Here is a 16,955-nt window from a genome sequence, read left to right as displayed (position 1 = left end):
TATTGCTCCCTCTTGTGTCATGTAGCCATTGCGAGAAAGGTAGGCAATTTTGTTGGAAGAAAATGATCGTTGAAGAGGCAAGGAAGCTGTGATGTAAAGGCTGGTCGTCTGTTTCGGAGCGGGGGCGGGCGGCAGTCTTTATTCTTTCGGAAGTATGCAAAACTTTCACCAAACCTGTCCTTTTTGTAGATTGGTCTCCATATAGTAAGAACGAAAGCAATTCTTGGACTCTATTCGGAATATATTTGCATTTTCTCCATTCCAAATGAAAGTCGGTGTAGAGGAAGTAAAGAAGTGGAGGAGGTGAAGTGTGATCTGCTCAGTAAGTGGACCTGCAGCTATGGCGGATAAGCTGGCGCTGCTCGCTGCGTCACAATCGCTCCCGCTAAGTAGGAATATATGAACCTTGCTAGCGTGTCCTGAAATATTTTGTTCCCCTCGCCTCGCCCTCGTGCCGACAACCTCAAGAAATTCCACAGATCCTTCATCAGTATATACACAAGAATGGCATTCAAACGACCCCTCGAGGATGATGCCACGGCATCACAGCACAAGAAACACAAATCTAAGTTTAACATCGGGCCGGACAACTTACCAGATGGAACCTACAGAAGAAAAGGTACGCAGCCCATCTACATATAGGAATCCCTCTCTCATAAGATACTCCCCCTCTTCTTTAGCAAGCAACAACTAATACATTTATCAAAGTGATTAAAATAAAAAAAGACCTAATCCACAAAGCCAAAGTAAAAAAATCATACGCAAAACTCAAGGCCCGCGACCCCGACCTTGCAGCCTCCTCCGCACCCCCTCCCACCGAATCCGAACCAGAACCAGAACCAGTAACCCAAGAACTTCACCCTGAACGACAAGCAATGCTCGATGCCCCCCGCTCTCCCACACCGCCTCCAAACCAAGATTCAAACCCAAATCCGTATCCCGGCAACCGCCAACCCCGCCGCAATAACGGTAAACGCCCCGCTTATTTCGAAAAAGAACAAGCCTTCGCAGCGCAACAAAAGTCGGACGCGGAAGCGAAAAGGATAGAGAGGGAACGTAGGGAGAAAGAGAGGGGCGAGAAGGTTGAGGAGAGGGAACGATTTCGGAGGGCGATGGCGAAGGCGAGGACGGGAGGCAGGAATGGACAGAGGAAGTTAGGGAGGGAGAGTAAGGTGCTTTTGGAGAGAGTTAGACGGGTTGTTGGCGAATAAGTAAGAGACGATGATTTATACCCTATGGGATGCGAGGATTTTGCGGTTTAAATGGAGTACAGTCTGTCTGGTATAAGCGTCTTACAAGAATTGAGATCCTTGAACTTGCATATATTTCGACATCTGAGAATTCCGTAGTTGTACCCCTTTGCTATCATATCGCTGTCATATCGCTGCCTCTTTCCTTCCGTCCGATGTTCCCATAAAGCATTTCCTTCTATGCAGCAAGCAGTTTCCCATCAATATATACCCAGGAACTGTTAGGTTAAAAAAAATCCAAGTATCTTAAAAACCATTACCCGAAGAAAAGCTTCAAGCACGCTTGCTTAAAATAGTATGTATAAATACGAAGAAAATAGACGTCGGTATTGTAATGAAAGGTCTGGGCGAATGAGCAGCGAAATTATAACTTGACTAAAGATTAGGAACATATTATTAGAGTAAATAATCACTGGACTTGAGGTATGATAGTAGAATTAAAGTATTAGAAGCTGATTGTCAATAGATGGCATCTTGAAGAAATCCAATGTAATGTGGCTCGCCACCCGCTCTATAATAATAAAGATGGAAATGAAGAACTACCCAAACCCTTCCACCCTCCGACCACGAGGCCCAACCCCTAATAACAACCATAGTAACCGCTACGACTCGTCAACCATTCCGCCGTCATCTCCATCCTCTTCTGCTTCCGATCCATGATAGCAGCCTGCTCCGCATAATCCGCCAACTCCATCCGCATCAGCTTCCTCTGCTCCGTATCGATATCATAAAACCTGCCTTCTTGACTCTGCGGGATATAATCATGAATGGTAGTTCGCCAATGGCCGGTGACGGTGATTTGAGGTGCAGGCATTTTCATGGACTGGCCGTACCGAATCCGCTCTTCGCCATCGAATTCGTCTGCTAAGTCAAGAAGATCCTGCTTGCGTCGTTTCTTGGGGGAGGGTGTCTGAGGTTTATTTTTGGTTAGTGGTGGGAAATGTGGGAGTAGATAGGGCAGAATTGAATTCACCTCCAGTCGTTCGACTTCATCCGGGTCCATGTTCATGGCTGCTCGAGATTTGCGTATACGGTCTGCAGCGATTAAGAGCCGTTTCTTCTCCCAAGCCCCAATCGGTTCCGGTAGATTCTCAATCCTTCCCATAACTTGATCTATTGAGCAGCGTTAGCAATCGCTTGAACCAGTGAAATATTATCCTTTCGCCTACCCTTTCTTTCCCTATACTCTCTCGTGGCTTCTTTCGTCTCCATATGACGGATCTCTTCAAGTAACGGCGTCTTTTGACGTTGAATGAGCTCCCATTCGCGGGAGTTGGCCTGAGATTCGAGTGAAATGAGAGTCGCGATCTCATATTTGAGCTCTTCCAGAATCGGATTCAATGGCCTGCGGGATCTAGGTAATACAATATGGCTTCGAGACAGTAAGTCCTTCACTTGTTTGTCTCGAAGCTCGTCCCTGGTTAGAATATGCTCGCCAAAGATACTATCAGCCTCATCATCTGGCTCCCGCTTGAAGCCACCATTGATTGATGCGCCCAACATAAGGCTATCATCATCTAGTATGAAAGCAGCATTGACTGGTGCGTCGGGGTCGAGATCTTCTGTTGTATTGTTAACGTGGTCATCGTCTATCGGTATCTTGAGTCGGCTTGCGAGTACTTCTTTGCGCAAGAAGGCTTGCAAATTACTTGGGCGCCTCGCCATCTTGACAAGTTGTTAGTGGCTGTCTTAGGAAGGTTTCTTTATATCGGAACAAGACAGAAAACTTCAGGACAAGGAAGAAGGGTTTTATGCTTCTCAATTAACTGCGGAAAGAGAGAAATCATGGTTTGTAGCAGTGAATGTGATGAATGACCACTATATAGTACTGAACGAATGATATTTCTACCTAGCAGCTGTTCGGATGACTTGCGATGAATTGAAAAACCAATCGTTAAGCAAGAGTTCCCAGCCCTTAATGACCGTGGCAAGAGAATGATTTGCTGATAATTATAATTAGATGGTGTACCAGCTCTAATGTTATAGACAGCTCTTCAGTTGTAAATTTTAAATTGAGCTAGTCACGATACTTGGAAAAAGGATGTGTGACGCAGCTCAAGTGGTGTATTGATTAGTAGTCGAGATATGGGATATAATTGTGGGCTTTGTTTAAGTGATTGGGCACTCTCTTATAGCATCGGGAAGAGCCATCCATGCATGTAGCCGAGCCCCTTTCCTTGTAACACCATCTAGGGGGCGCGACTGTCTGACAACTATTTATTTCTTCATCGCTAGGTAATGGATGTTATCTACAACGATGATACATTCAATAATAAATGCCTTGCATGCCCTTCCTACTAGAAGCAAGCCCCGGGTCACATCTCATATTTCATGAACTTAGATTGAATCGAAACTCTTCCCCGGAATCTCCATCTCATCGGCTTCCGTACTGTTCTCTAAAAGCGAAACTCCACACCATCGAAAGGAAATGGATATCGATTTGAAGCAAAATAATAGCCTGCGAAACCTCGCCAAAATGCACGGAATGAAAATGAACAATGAATAACGCCAATGAACCATCAAAACCAACGCGCTGATCCAAAGCAAGAACGCCCGCCGTTTTCGGCATGGGGAATGTACAATTCGGAGAGGAGCTGCGAGTCGAAAGGCAGTCGTAAAGTATGAGCGGAGGACGTGGCATCGGGTTTTATGCATTGCCAAAGATTTCGTGACTGTTTTCGATAACGAATTGTACAGCACCGTTTTTGGAGTGCATGTCGGTCATTTCACGTTCCAAGCTGTGATCTCGCATGATAGTGGGGGCAAAGACGACCGCTAGATTCTTAGGTGTCATCTGAAACGTATCAGTGGTGGCTCTTGAACGGGGAGAAGAATAAAGGAAGTGAGGTGACATACTAAATTCTCGCTTTCTCTCACAGCCACGCGAGCAAGATGGAAAATTAAGAATTCAAGACAATCACGATGCTTGGGAGGAAGCATATTGAAGGTTTTTCTGAGATGTGTACAACGCTCTTTGTCATCATCGATAGCTAGATATGTGTTAGTGGAACCCATAAGAAGTTTGCAAGGTGTCTTACAGATCGATTCCAAGACGCGGTCATAAACGTCAAAAGTCAAAAGTGGAGTGGGTAGCTTGCGGAAATATTGTTTGAGAACACTGGTGACCGCAGTAATATCCAAATCAGGGTCCGAAATGTCGTAATCGGTAGTCTTGTCAAATCCTTCCTGTATGATCTTCACCAGGCCACTTCCACCAGTCTTGCGGTATATGCCTTCGATGTCCATTCCACGAAGCTCTACCTCCTCGATGCAACGGGTCACAACACTTGGGATCTGGCGACGTTCATAATTTGCCCTCTCCACCAACTCGGACCCAAACAATTTGGATGGGTCTTCCGCGGGTGCAAAATTCCCGTTAGACATGGATCGTGGCATAGTACCCTTTTTGAACATCCCAAAGCCTTGCCTTGAAGGATCATTCGAAGCCGAACGTGGAAGGCTACCAGATGATCCACCAGCAGGGGCCTCAACAGGTACAACAGTCATATTGTAAGGCATTCCAATGCTGTCGCCAGTCTGGCCCTGCCATTGGTTTCTCTCCGGTTGCTGCACAGAGCTAAAGGCGCCCTTGAAGCCCTTAGACACACCTTTTGCCACAGTCTGACTACCCTTCTTCCAGTTGAACTTCTTTGCTTGGCCCTTGCGAATATTGATTACATGAGGTGCAGATAGTACTGTTGCTGGTTCCATACTGGGATCCTGATCCATAGGTTGCGGATAGCTGTTCGTGGAACCAAACACGGTTGTGCTCGTAGATGGTCTGAGACTGGCATCGTCCATGTGAATAGACACATTAGACTTGTCCTTGTTGTGATGCGTGTATATTCCTAAGCCATTCATTGGTGGTCGGGGGCTCTCTGTGGTGGATCCACTTTGCGCCTTGAAGCGCTCCTGAATCTGGTGTGTCAGGTCGTTGTTCATGTCGGCGAGTTGAGCGTTCTTAGAAGAAAGCTGTTCAAATTCAACCAAAGCTCTGTCGCGGTCGGCCATGATTTGATTCGTCTCTGCCATGACCTGGCTCTTTTCCTCCAAAAGCTTATTACGATCTTCATATAGCGACTCGACCGAGCTAGACATGGTTTGTTTTAAACGCTCTAGCTTCTGAACAAACTCCTTGATGGCTGAGTCTTCGAGCTCTGCAATTTCAAGCGGTTGCTTGGAATCTTTGGCTTTCTCCACATATCCAGCAAGAACTTCCAGTTGCCTAATCATGATCTCAGTTTGCGAGTCCAACACCGATACGGTCTTTCTCTTCTCTATCAACTTCTTATTCAGGGACTTGAGATCCTTCTCACTAACGAACTGGCGTTCGAGCTCAGCTACTCGCTGCTCTGAGTTACGCAGTTGTCTGCGTAAAATTGCAGGATCCTCGCCAAGTACAGGAGAAGTGATAGAGATAGGACTGCTGATCTCCTTTGGAGGATTTGAGTTTTCAGCGACTGTTGGCGTTTTTGGCCAGCGTGGAGACGCAACTGTGCGAGCAGTGGTTTCGCTAACACTACGACCGTGACCCTGGTGCCGGATATTAACGCTTGCTTCACTATTATTCCTGCCATGACGCACAGCGTTGGAAACACGGCGGAGGATGGATTGTGAGCTTTCGTCGGTTTCTCCTAAAATGCGCGCCATATCCTCATCCATTGTGAAGTCCCCACCAGCGCTCCATCGTGGTAGGTTGGGAGAAGTTGAAGCGCCGTTTACTTGGTGTGTCGATTCCTTGGGGTTATGTGAACCAAGTGGTGGTGGTGCTGGGGGGGCTCTGGGTGCCATATAAGTATCGCTAAGTTTCTGTTGAGGACCAGTCGGGCGAGTTGGCGCGCGGGATGGGGGAACAAGATCATCATCCGATGAAGATTGGAGAACAGGCCCGGATATGCTTTTGCCGTTTATAGTTGGTGTGTGACCAGGAGTATCAGTCGAGGAAGCAGTTGTTGAAGGAGATGTCTCCGGGCCAGAAGAAGAACCCATAGAGCTCATTGTTGTTTTCACTGCTCCCGACGAAATCTCCTTACGGGGTATTGACCTCCCTGTTTCCCCTGAGTCGACCCTTTGAACCTCGTTCGAAGAATTGTTTAACTCAATTGATGAGCGAGGTCCAGCATCGTCTCTTCTTCTAGAATCTTGGGAAGACCGAGGTGTTCCAGCCTTTTCGGTAGCAAGAAGTGACTTAGGCGAATCTGTTTGGGGAATGCCGATCGCTGACTCTTTCCGAGATGGTACAGAGGAGGGTCCCCCACTAGATGTTGATCTCGAGGAAGTATCGCCATAGTCCGATTGTGAATTGCTCCTTGAGGTCCCAGACTTCTTTCCTTTGGGTACATCACCCAACCTAAACTTTTCATTTGATGTTTGGCTTTTGTTATGCGGACTGGAGCTTGGGGGAGACGTGGCGTGCTGTACCCGCACATCGTCACTTCCGATCACTGGCGATCCCCTTGCCGAGCCTTTACCTCCTGCTTGGGCCCTATGTATGCTCTCTTTAATCCGTAATGTCTCCTCGGACGAAGGCTCTCGGCCCTTCTCCTGAAATGCAATATGGGGCGAGTCCGCGGTCTTCTGAGAGCCAGATCGTCCATTACTCTTAGAAAGATTGAAGTAGTCCTTTTCGGACACCTTGTTCTCTTTGGTGTCTTTGGGTTTCTTCGATAGATCTCCCCATGCCTCAGAGGTCGATCGCGGGGTAGGATTGGGGGCTGGGCTTGGGTCGAAGGCAAGGGGTATGAAGAGACTTTCTCCATCACCGCCATTGACATCCGAAGCTTGTGATATAGCCGAATGCCTGTGATTACGGTAAGTAGTAGTCGGCAGAATCAAGCCATCTTTAGCTGGCCCGTCACTAGAAGTGCGTTCTGCTGAGGGGTCACGAGTGCGCCTGGAGCTACTTCTCGATGAAGAATCGTGCTGATATGTTGTGCGCGGTCTAGGAGACAGTTCTGTTGGTGTATCATTATCGACAGAGCCAGGAGTATCTCGGTCTGGTGAGAATGCACTCTGCGAGACCGCGTTTGGTGGGAGAGCAGGGAGAGACTTATCGACCAGCATAGGAGACTGGTCGTCCTTTTTGAGCTTTGCGTTGGCTGCTGCCCTTGATTTTTTCCTCCTTCGTGCCATGAGTGATTCGTGACAGCTCATGCAAAATATACCCTGTGAAGTTCGTGCATATCTGAGGTTCTCGATTTTCCGCTTGCAATTCCTACATCGGAAGCACGTCGCGCAAAAAGCCTGGTCACCGGTGAGGATAGCCAAATCTTCAATCTTATTGCCGCAGGCGCTACAGCTGTATGTGCAGTTGTTGCAAATCAAAGATCCATCACCCAATAGCAGCAGATTCGCGTCCGAGTCGAGGAGGGTTGAGCAGGTATTGCACCGAAAGCAATCGAGATGCCATCTGTGGCCAGCTGTACTATCGTTAGCTGGTTGCCTTTGAGAAAGAATGCTGAAACAGTTCTGCGATTTCGCTCATCGACACACTGTCATGGTGCATGTTCAAAGGCAAGATCACCCTGGAATTAGATACATAAGAGAAGGGCAACATACCCAGTTCGAAGGCTTTACCTTCCTCCAGAATCTATGTCTTCGTCAGCGTATGCCCCAAATCTGCCATTCGAATGGATATATTCACTTCCCCACAGCCCTTGCAAGGAAAGGCCACATCATCACTGTCAACCAGGGGAGAGTCCAAATAATCGGCCGGCGATTCCATCTTGAACTCTAGTCGAGACCGTTCAGCAACTCTTGATCAACCAAGCTTCTGCAAAGACTGCTCCTCCTCGAATAATTCGACGATCAAGCGCTTTAGATCATGAATGGAGAAGATGCGATCCCTCCTCGTCAGCCGTGTCGATACGAAGTATGAAGACAACGCGCACGCACGGTGGCAGGAGAATTACGGGAACAGGGGCTTTATTAGTCGAGGAACGATGGTTTATTGAGTGGAGATGCTAGCGGCAGACGGCATGGAGACTGCAACGACGATGAAGGCGAGCAAAGGGGTGCAATGGTAAGCACCCGCATGTACAATATTGTTCGACGGCGACGTTGTTGTGGTTGTAAAATAATTAATGCGATTATATGCAAGAGCGTGGTCGAGTCGTCGAGATGAAAGGGACTACTGGGGCTGTGTGTTCCTAGAACTACAAAAGTACGAAACTATTTAACATTCCAGCCAACCAAGCCCAAATTCAAACACCAAACGAGCATTTACGATTAAATCATAAGATAGGGAGACATTGGATTACCAAGCCGCAGTTTCACTGGTCAAGTTCAATTTAATATAGTAAGTAGTCTGGTTACTCTTCCTTTTGTCTTTTTACGCTCTCTCACAAGTCACAACACGACAAGTATACCAACCCAAAGTATCTTAAAACAGGCCAGGATGTTGCTTGATGGAGTAGTAGTGACAGTCCCGGATTCGCCGGCTTCCTGAAGGATATATAAGGTTATAATTCATCCGCCAAGGAGTTGAGGATAGGATAGTACTCCGTAGTTCGATGCAGGATGCAGTTAATTTTCTTTTGTAGCCAAGAACTTCGAAAACCCGCCTTACCTTACAAACCCCTCATTTGGCAAATTCTGCAGACTCTGGCTACGGGTTTTCCCTCATACCAGAAGGTCGTTTCGTGTACAACTCAATGCAGCGAATGCAGCGCGTCAATTCTTGGGTTCGTTTCAAGTTGATTGTCGCGGGGCTGAAAGCCACTCGGCGATTTCCTAGCTCGCAACCATACCGGCCCGGCATCACTTCCAAACCCTCTTGTTACTACTGCGTGTATATCTGGTGAGATACCATGCTGCATACCGGCAATACAAAAAGACACGTTTTATTAAATGTCTTTAAACCAGCATCTGGTTTGGAGCACTGCAGGCGGTTTGACAGGGTCTGGCCGGGTGCCAACTGCTTGGTTGGTCGTATGCCGGCCCCCTCGACAATCGAAGATATAAGACTCGTGTCCTTTGTACCACAAGATTGAACGGCATGCTTTGGAAGAGTGACAAGACAATAGACCTTGCCGAGATTTCCGTAACATGCCGTGTTACTTGGAGCACGACAGGCTGGATATGTCTTGAGTTGTGATTTTGGGAAATAGATAGCGGTAAATCAAGGCAGGTCTCTTTCCCAATCTTTAGAGTTCTATCTCATTCTGTTATGATATAGAGTATTCCCAGCGGTGTTCCACCAATCGATTTGTGTTCAGTTGTCTTTGAATACTTTGTCAAGGGGATTCAAGCGAATGCAAGTTCCCACTGACTATCTTGGTTTTGTGCAAAGATTTTGACCTTATTCCATGTTCGCACTCACAAGAAGTAAAAAATATGTCCTGAGTAGTATGCGTATTGAGGCACACTGCATTGATTAGAAAGGTCTAGTTCAAAGGCTCTGTGGTTTCTAGCATCGTCCCTGAGTGTACATCCTACAGTCGTCGTAGTGAGTGTAGTAAACCCAACCCGAGGAATGGATATTTCCGGTATAAGTTGGGGTCTAATACTCTCTATGCTTAATGACTTGTTATGGTCAGAAGTGTCTTTCGCCCTCAAACTCCTTCGATACTTGCTCTCTCTTTTCTAATACTGTTACCATTACCCTCACTTCCTTATCCTTATTTTGACAGGACCTACGAGAACTAGTAATGATTACAATACCGATACCATCCTATTAATTCCCCTTCTCTATGTCGCTTGAACATATTTGGTAATAATTTTGAAATTAGCAGCCTGTTAGTGGGTTTTTGCAGGATTGAAAATGAAACAACCTAGCTAACGTAATTTCTCGTATCTCGCAAGAGGTATCTTGATCAGGGACACAGCGTACTTGGAAAACCCAAATCAGAGATCTGGAAGGGAAACTAGAATTTGATTGTTGTTGGCTAGAAGTTTGGAATAAAATTTGTGAGCAGGATCGCACGTTTGATATTCCTGGGCCAGGTCGTGCAGGCCCTGAAAAAAAGCGAAGCCCCCATATTCTACCGCAGATCCTGATCGTTTCTAGGGGATTGATATCTACGTAAATATCATTGTATTCCGGAATCGATCAGGAATCAATGAATTTGACCTCATTAAATCCATGTCTTAATGCTTATCACGTAAACATAAACTAAGCCCACCAGGCCTAATATGTATAGTCTAAGCCTATTTTAGATGTGATACTATAATTTTACCTACTTAGGTATAGTGAGACCATCCCCTATATAACTGACTAATCAATAGATACGGTAAGAATCATCAAATTCAGGAATTTAATTCGCAAATAGTATTAACTTCAATACGGAAATTCAAGGGTGCCGAAACCCTAATCGTTTCATCTCTGTGAGATGCGGTGATACGATTATATTACGATGAGACATTCCAACGGCCTCACCGCTAAAACCACCTGAAATTACTCGCCATCAGCAGCTCTCTGGACCCATGGCTATCCCCCACAAGCCCACAAGCCCGCATGAGTACAAAACCTCAGCTCTCCACCCACCCCATCTTCCAAACATCATGCGCTGCCAAAAACGCCATGCACCAACCAACATATGGCTCTCTTCTGTGGCGCACCTTGAGTTCAAAACGTTTGCGGATTGCGCCATCAAAACGCATTTGATAAGTATCCGGCGCATCTTACCCGAACTAGACGATGATCACCTCCCCCATCGCCCAAAGCAGTGAAACCCCTTATTCCGTAAGCCCTTCCATTAATTCCCATCGCCGATCACGTGGCACGGTTCCCGTTCTAGATCTCCCTCAAGAATCGGGATCGTATCCTGAGAGTTCGAGATCGTCGACAACTTGAAGATTTGATCTGAGCTTCCCACCCGCACAGACGAAACAAGCGCTCAGACATGCACACGTACCGCATCCGTTTCCCGAAAGAAGAGCTGTTGCAATTCGCATGCGCCTCGTCCAGGGACTCGGGGTCGTGTACGTCAAATATAAGCGTGGACGGCCGTCAGCTTACACCTCATATCCCTTTATACATGAAACATTTATGCTAAATATATAAAGTGCGAGGAGAGATGTAGATGTGGCTGAGTAAACGAGACGAGGGAGGTATTATCAGGCTAATGCATTATAATTCAGTACAAATTTACAAAGTCGTAAAAGAAGTAAACCCAAAAAGCAACGCCAGACTCGTGCACTGCAGCGAACACCAGCCCCCTAAAACATCATGTTCATACACAAAACCCCTTCTCAGAACCGTAATTTCAACGCCACACCATCCTTTTTGCCACTAAGCCCTAAACTAAAATACCCATCAACTACTCGCTGCAACCTCGCGTTGCCTCTTTACGATGTAATAAGTAATCAGGCTCTTCGGGTCATCCTTAATGCCTCCCAGCGCAGCCCAGAATCTATTCTCGCCAATGCGAGCGTTCACACTGACACATAATTGTACGGCATCCAGACGGACGCCACTCTCTGAGCTTTCTAAGCATCTGATGGCGAGCTTGCACATCTCGTTGACCTCTCCGTCAGTTGGCGCAAAGTCTTTCTTCGCCTCAATAATCTCTTTCAGGACGTGTAGGCCCATGCTCAATGTTCGGCAACCTTCTAGTGTCATCTGCTCGTTCTGGAGTGTCGTAGTGATGATTGCGGTTGTCTGCTTGGGCTCAGAGAGAGTGACAAGCTCGTCGGCGAGGAGCTCAAGACCGCTGACGATGTGAGCGCGGGAGTCGTAGCAGCTGCGTGTGACGAGAATAGATTCAAGGCCCTTCACCACATGAGGACGAAAACCATCACGTTCCTTCTTGTACATTAGCTTGATCGTAGCTAGGATCTGAGCCTTGACATCTTGGACCTTCTCTGGCGAGAGAGAGGCTAAGGGTGCTTCTAAATACTCGAAAAGACCGAAAAGTAAGACGTCGAATTTATCTTCTGACCAAGCAGCCTTGTTATCTCTGATCATGCCTTGCAGCTTTCGGAAACCATGTACATCTAACGATTTCGCCTTAATCTTAGCAATGCCGCTATCGAGTAGCCGGGAGCTCTGCTTGAATCGTTCTGGCGACATCGGTGGAGCTTTTATTGACTCCACACCATTTATTTCAGTCCTGACTAGATTCATGGCATCTTCATTGACGGCCACCTCTTCCAACACTGGTGCAGTAATAGTCGGCCGTGGAGTTGTTTGGTCATCTGTACTGGAGAAAGGGTCTTCATACACGTGCAAAGGCTTCGGTGGGGTAACTAAATCTTCATCGTCCGACGAATCTATCTTAGGAGGTTTGGATGCTTGAGACTCCGCCAGACCTGTCAGAGTGGGTACCACCATAGTAAAGTCCTCATCTCTTGAGGGGCTTGATCCCATTGTTTTGCTGGTAGCCAGTCTCGGCTTAGGCGGGCTTGGTCGAGGCGATGCAGCTACTTTGCTGACCGTGGTTTTGGCTGGACTTGCATGGCTGGTTTGAGGTGCATGACCTGAGAGGGTGGAATGGGTGGAATGACTTGTGTTGGGTCTTGTTGGCCTCCTCTGCGGACTAGGGTTACTGGCACTTGGCGCTATTGCTTTCCTGGTGGTCGTGGGGCTGGTGCCAGTATCACTGTTGGTTGGTGCATGGGCTGGACGTCGAACTGAATACGGGCCTGCTGTAGCGGGTCTAGCAATAAGTTCAGGCTTTGGAGTAGGTCGGATTTTGGCTCTCCGCATCGGCGCCACAGAGAGGCCGCCGTGAGAGACTGTGGTTGTTGGTTCTGGCCGCGGTCCTCTGACTGGTGCATCCGAAGAAGTGGAAGCGTTGGAAGAAGACGAAACTGTCCGCATTGGGGAGAAACTTGACATCGCGGATCCAGGTCTAGCTTGTAGGTTCTTGTTGGTCATTGCGGCCTTCGTTTTTTGGGCTAGCATTATAGTCTCCTTCAAAGAAGGTTTTGGTGGTCCAGTCGTGCTCTTCGAGAAGCCCATACCTGGTCGAGCAACCACTGGCTCAGCCTTCTTGGGGGGAGAATGGGGATTATCCGGCGCATTTCGCAAAAGCTTTTGCTGGGTTGCGTCAAGAGTGTCCATGATACTAGAGATCCTGTCAGGGTTTGCCACACTAGTCAAGAGTCAGGAGTACTTACGCTTCTGCCTTTGCAGGCCAAATTTGAGCAAATGCCCAGTATGTTGATCGCATGTGCTCCCTGACACCAGGATTCGCGTCTGCAAGGCCTTTCTTGATGCACTTTTCGATTAGGTCCAGACCTCCTGTATGTTCAATGTGATTCTTGTGATGCGACTCCTTCTTCAATAGAGTCTTCAGCCATGCACTTGCGTATGTCCTTGGTTGAACGTTCTTATCTTGGCATGCCAAGTAAATGTGTTGCAGGATCCGGAGATTGTACGAGACCTTGCTAATTATGATATCAACGGTCACATTCCCGTTTTGAGAACTGATCTTCTTTGTCCCACCACATAACTTGACGAGGTTTTGGAGAAGAAGTTCGACCATCGGATCAAGTCCTGGGCCAGCGGTCCTCGCAAGCTCCTGAACCAAGCTACAACCTTCTTTCGAAAGACTAGTTCGTAGTGAGTTTACGGCCTTCAGAATACCATCCAAAAGGCCCTTGATACCGGCGATAAAGGCCTCATGGAAATCGCTAGGGGCGTTTCCAGCGTTCAGCCTGCGAAGTTTCGTGCAAAACTGTTCTCGCTTCAACCAGTTGGCCTCGGATTCTTTACCTTCAAAGAATGGATACATATCTCTGAAGTTATCTTCCAATTCTCTTAAGGTATTGACATATGCTGGATCCACTTTCTCAACCTTCACCTCTATCACGGGGGTTGCCGGTCTAAGGCTGGACGCCATGGAAGAGACACTATTTGCAAACTGCGGTCTGGCAGGAGGAGCTTCTATCTCTGGTTCTACTTGCTCGGGAGGGCCTCCTGGGGCCAGATGGGAGGTGATCGCGGCAACTATTGTCGGCCGAACATTGAAGTTCTTCAATTGCTTCTTCAAATCGGATTTGGCAGCATTTGGGGCATCTCTATCGCAATAGTCAGCAGAGACGAGGGAAATCGCTAACGTTGAACGTACTGAAACAGTGCAATCACTGAATTTCTAGCTGTATCTCTGACCATACCATCGGCGTCCTCGAGCAGATCCATTAATGTTGAAACGAAACTCTTGAAAGGCATTCCGTGGTCTTGGTGCATCTAAGTTGGATATACGTTAGAATCAGTATACGGCGAATCCGATGACGGCTATCTTCACCTGTACGATCCAACTCATCGAGGTTTCCTTCATCCTTGCATTCTTTCCTACCAAGCCAGCACTCTTAACAATTCTCTCTACGTCCATAGGAACGGCTTTCCAAAATGTCGTTAGACACTGCGCCGCAAGTTGTCTATATTTCTCCTTCTGGTCGCCCATCTTTTCAATGACCAGGGGAAGGGTCCTCCCCGCCTCCCTACTGATATATTTTGGTTCTTGACGTGACAATCTTGTTAAGAGGTGATTTAAGGTAGAAAAGCCGGCATTGACAATAGCGGCATGTTGGGAGGTCATCGAGGAGCGCGTGGCTTCAAAGAGGGGTAATACGCAGGCTTCCGGCACATTGTTCTGTTTGATGCCGGACTTGACATTGTTGATTTGATGAACTTTGGCATCGTTGGAGGCATCGGTTCCTAGTATCGCTAGCAGATTTTCAACTTGCTCTTCGGTGATCTTTTCGCCCATTTTGAGATTGGTGAGCGATGTGGGTGGGTGCCTCTGTTGATGTGTTGTCAGTAAATACTCAGGGGCACACAAGCAAAGTTAGAATCAAAATGGCCTACTGTGGACTATTCCAGGGATCACACAGTACGCAGTGAAGGCAAAGGGTTGAGGGCCAGATTTGCGACTTACCAGGCGGGATGGAGGGGAAGTCTAAGGTTGAGGGATTGTCAGTCACATCAAAACAAATATGCTAAGGTCGCGTTGCTCAGGCAGGTGCAGGTACACTTTTAGCATATCCACACCATATCCTTGAAATATGTCCGTGCTCAAAGTTAGATACCTTAGGGTACGGTACGGTACTAGACTAGGCTAAGGATGACTAGCACGTTCTCTCTTCTGTCCAGAATCCAGATACCTGTCCCATTTCTCCATACATAAACTCATTACTACGTACTTTTTTCTATGCGATCTCTTCCTTGCCAGTCTTTAAATCTTTCTCCACACATAACTACTCGCACTTTGGGGAACATTTCAGATTGATCCTCCTGAAACTACGCATTCTATAATACTATGAAAGACCACCCCGCAACAAGCCCACTACCAACCCTTGTCTTCATGCCTCCTCAATCACCCCGCGTTACTCCAATTCCGATTCCAGCTCCTGGGAAGCTGATAGAGACTCCAAATCTAGAGTCTACAGCCTCGGCGTTAGTACCAAAGTTTACACTTCCAAAACTACGCCTCGAAATTCGTGACCTAAACCATGATGGAGCTCAGACCTTCCTCACTGCGGTGACTGCCAACAAGGCCCTCCAGAAAGCAGTTCAAAGCGTCCTTTTTCTCCTCTACCAATCCCCAGACTCGCCCACAACCACTGTCCCTCCAACCCGGTCCGTCACACTCATCATGCGGTCAATGCCTGGCGTTGCGTATACAACGGGCAGTGACCTCGACGGCGACCACAAGGAAATTCACTTCTCCCTCGATTACATCCACTCTTCAGTGAGCAATGATAGAAAGGCCCACGAGATTATGGGCGTCTTGACCCACGAGATGGTTCACTGCTACCAATACAATGCCAAAGGAACGTGCCCTGGAGGACTTATTGAAGGCATAGCGGACTGGGTCAGATTACACGCCGATTTAAGCCCACCACACTGGAAGAAAGAAGCTACCGGGAAATGGGATGCTGGATACCAACATACTGGCTATTTCTTGGATTATCTGGAGAAACGATTTGGGGAAGGGCTAATTCGCCGACTGAATGAGAAGTTACGGATTGAGAGGTACGAAGAGAAGAGGTTTTGGACGGAATTATGTGGACGACCAGTGGAGCAGCTATGGGGTGATTACGGGAATGCTTTAGAGAAGGAAAAGAAGAAGGCGGAGGACGATGAGTGCGTGCTTGTGGATAGAGAAGATGCAGCTGCGCCAACGAACAAGGATGCCAAGGACATCGAAACCACAGCTGGAAACTAGAAGTCGAGGCCATGGTGTTTGGCATATCAGAGATTATCGCATTATCTTCGAATTGACCATGCATGGGAATCAAAGCATTGGAATAAGGGGCTCGGTGTATTGTTGATATCTTCAAAAAATACCAAGATTGCCAGATATATGGAAGTTACCACTCTACGACCAGGATCTCCCCACATACATTATTTTACTCGTACTTGGCTTTTCAAATCAACATGTAAGATTATAACCATACGCCCCAGATCACGCATTTCCAATTTTATCCAGAACTCCTCTGTTACAATTGTTGTCATGTATCATACATCCTCCTTTGCAAGTCTAATCTTCCGAGCTTGCCTGTGGTTCGGCTGGGGTCCTTTTAAATGATATGTGGTGAGCTTGGTGAAGGTGATGCGAAGGGGTCACTTGTGTCTCTCCGAGACAAGGTACGACAGGCACCAGTGGCCAAAGTGTTAGTGGTGGATAGAAAAAGCGGCACCGTATTTATAATGTACCAGGTGGTGTGGGACATTAAAATCGATGAGAATAAGTGCCGCTTGTTCTATAAGCGGATTATAGCAGCGCCTCTCTTTTGGGGAAGGCCGTAAAATACTAT

At 47.3% G+C, this 16,955-nt stretch overlaps 4 protein-coding genes across 4 annotated transcripts; 2 read left to right on the top strand and 2 right to left on the bottom strand.

The window, feature by feature from the left end:
- Window positions 1-504: 504 nt before the first annotated feature.
- On the top strand, window positions 505-1,211 carry LHYA1_G001513 (uncharacterized protein; the record flags this gene model as incomplete). Its single annotated transcript, XM_031146495.1, has 2 exons — window positions 505-619; window positions 709-1,211. The coding sequence occupies 2 exons, from the start codon at window positions 505-507 to the stop codon at window positions 1,209-1,211; spliced, it is 618 nt and encodes a 205-aa protein (XP_031008324.1).
- A 2,686-nt stretch (window positions 1,212-3,897) lies between these two features.
- On the bottom strand, window positions 3,898-7,382 carry rga4 (putative Rho-type GTPase-activating protein; the record flags this gene model as incomplete). The annotated part of the gene is made up of 3 exons (XM_031146494.1): window positions 3,898-4,044; window positions 4,107-4,240; window positions 4,289-7,382. 3 exons carry the CDS (start codon window positions 7,380-7,382, stop codon window positions 3,898-3,900), a joined length of 3,375 nt encoding a protein of 1,124 aa, XP_031008325.1.
- Window positions 7,383-11,505: 4,123 nt separating this feature from the next.
- stu-1 lies at window positions 11,506-14,905 on the bottom strand (the record flags this gene model as incomplete). Its single annotated transcript, XM_031146493.1, has 4 exons — window positions 11,506-13,285; window positions 13,311-14,262; window positions 14,310-14,382; window positions 14,414-14,905. The coding sequence occupies 4 exons, from the start codon at window positions 14,903-14,905 to the stop codon at window positions 11,506-11,508; spliced, it is 3,297 nt and encodes a 1,098-aa protein (XP_031008322.1).
- Window positions 14,906-15,454: 549 nt separating this feature from the next.
- Window positions 15,455-16,363, top strand: LHYA1_G001510 (uncharacterized protein; the record flags this gene model as incomplete). Its single annotated transcript, XM_031146492.1, has 1 exon — window positions 15,455-16,363. The coding sequence occupies one exon, from the start codon at window positions 15,455-15,457 to the stop codon at window positions 16,361-16,363; it is 909 nt and encodes a 302-aa protein (XP_031008323.1).
- Window positions 16,364-16,955: the final 592 nt, after the last annotated feature.

The sequence above is a fragment of the Lachnellula hyalina genome, assembly GCF_007821495.1.
Source record: "Lachnellula hyalina strain CBS 185.66 chromosome Unknown contig00017, whole genome shotgun sequence".
Taxonomy (NCBI): Eukaryota; Fungi; Ascomycota; class Leotiomycetes; order Helotiales; family Lachnaceae; genus Lachnellula; species Lachnellula hyalina.
This window is presented reverse-complemented; position numbering and strand designations above follow the sequence as displayed.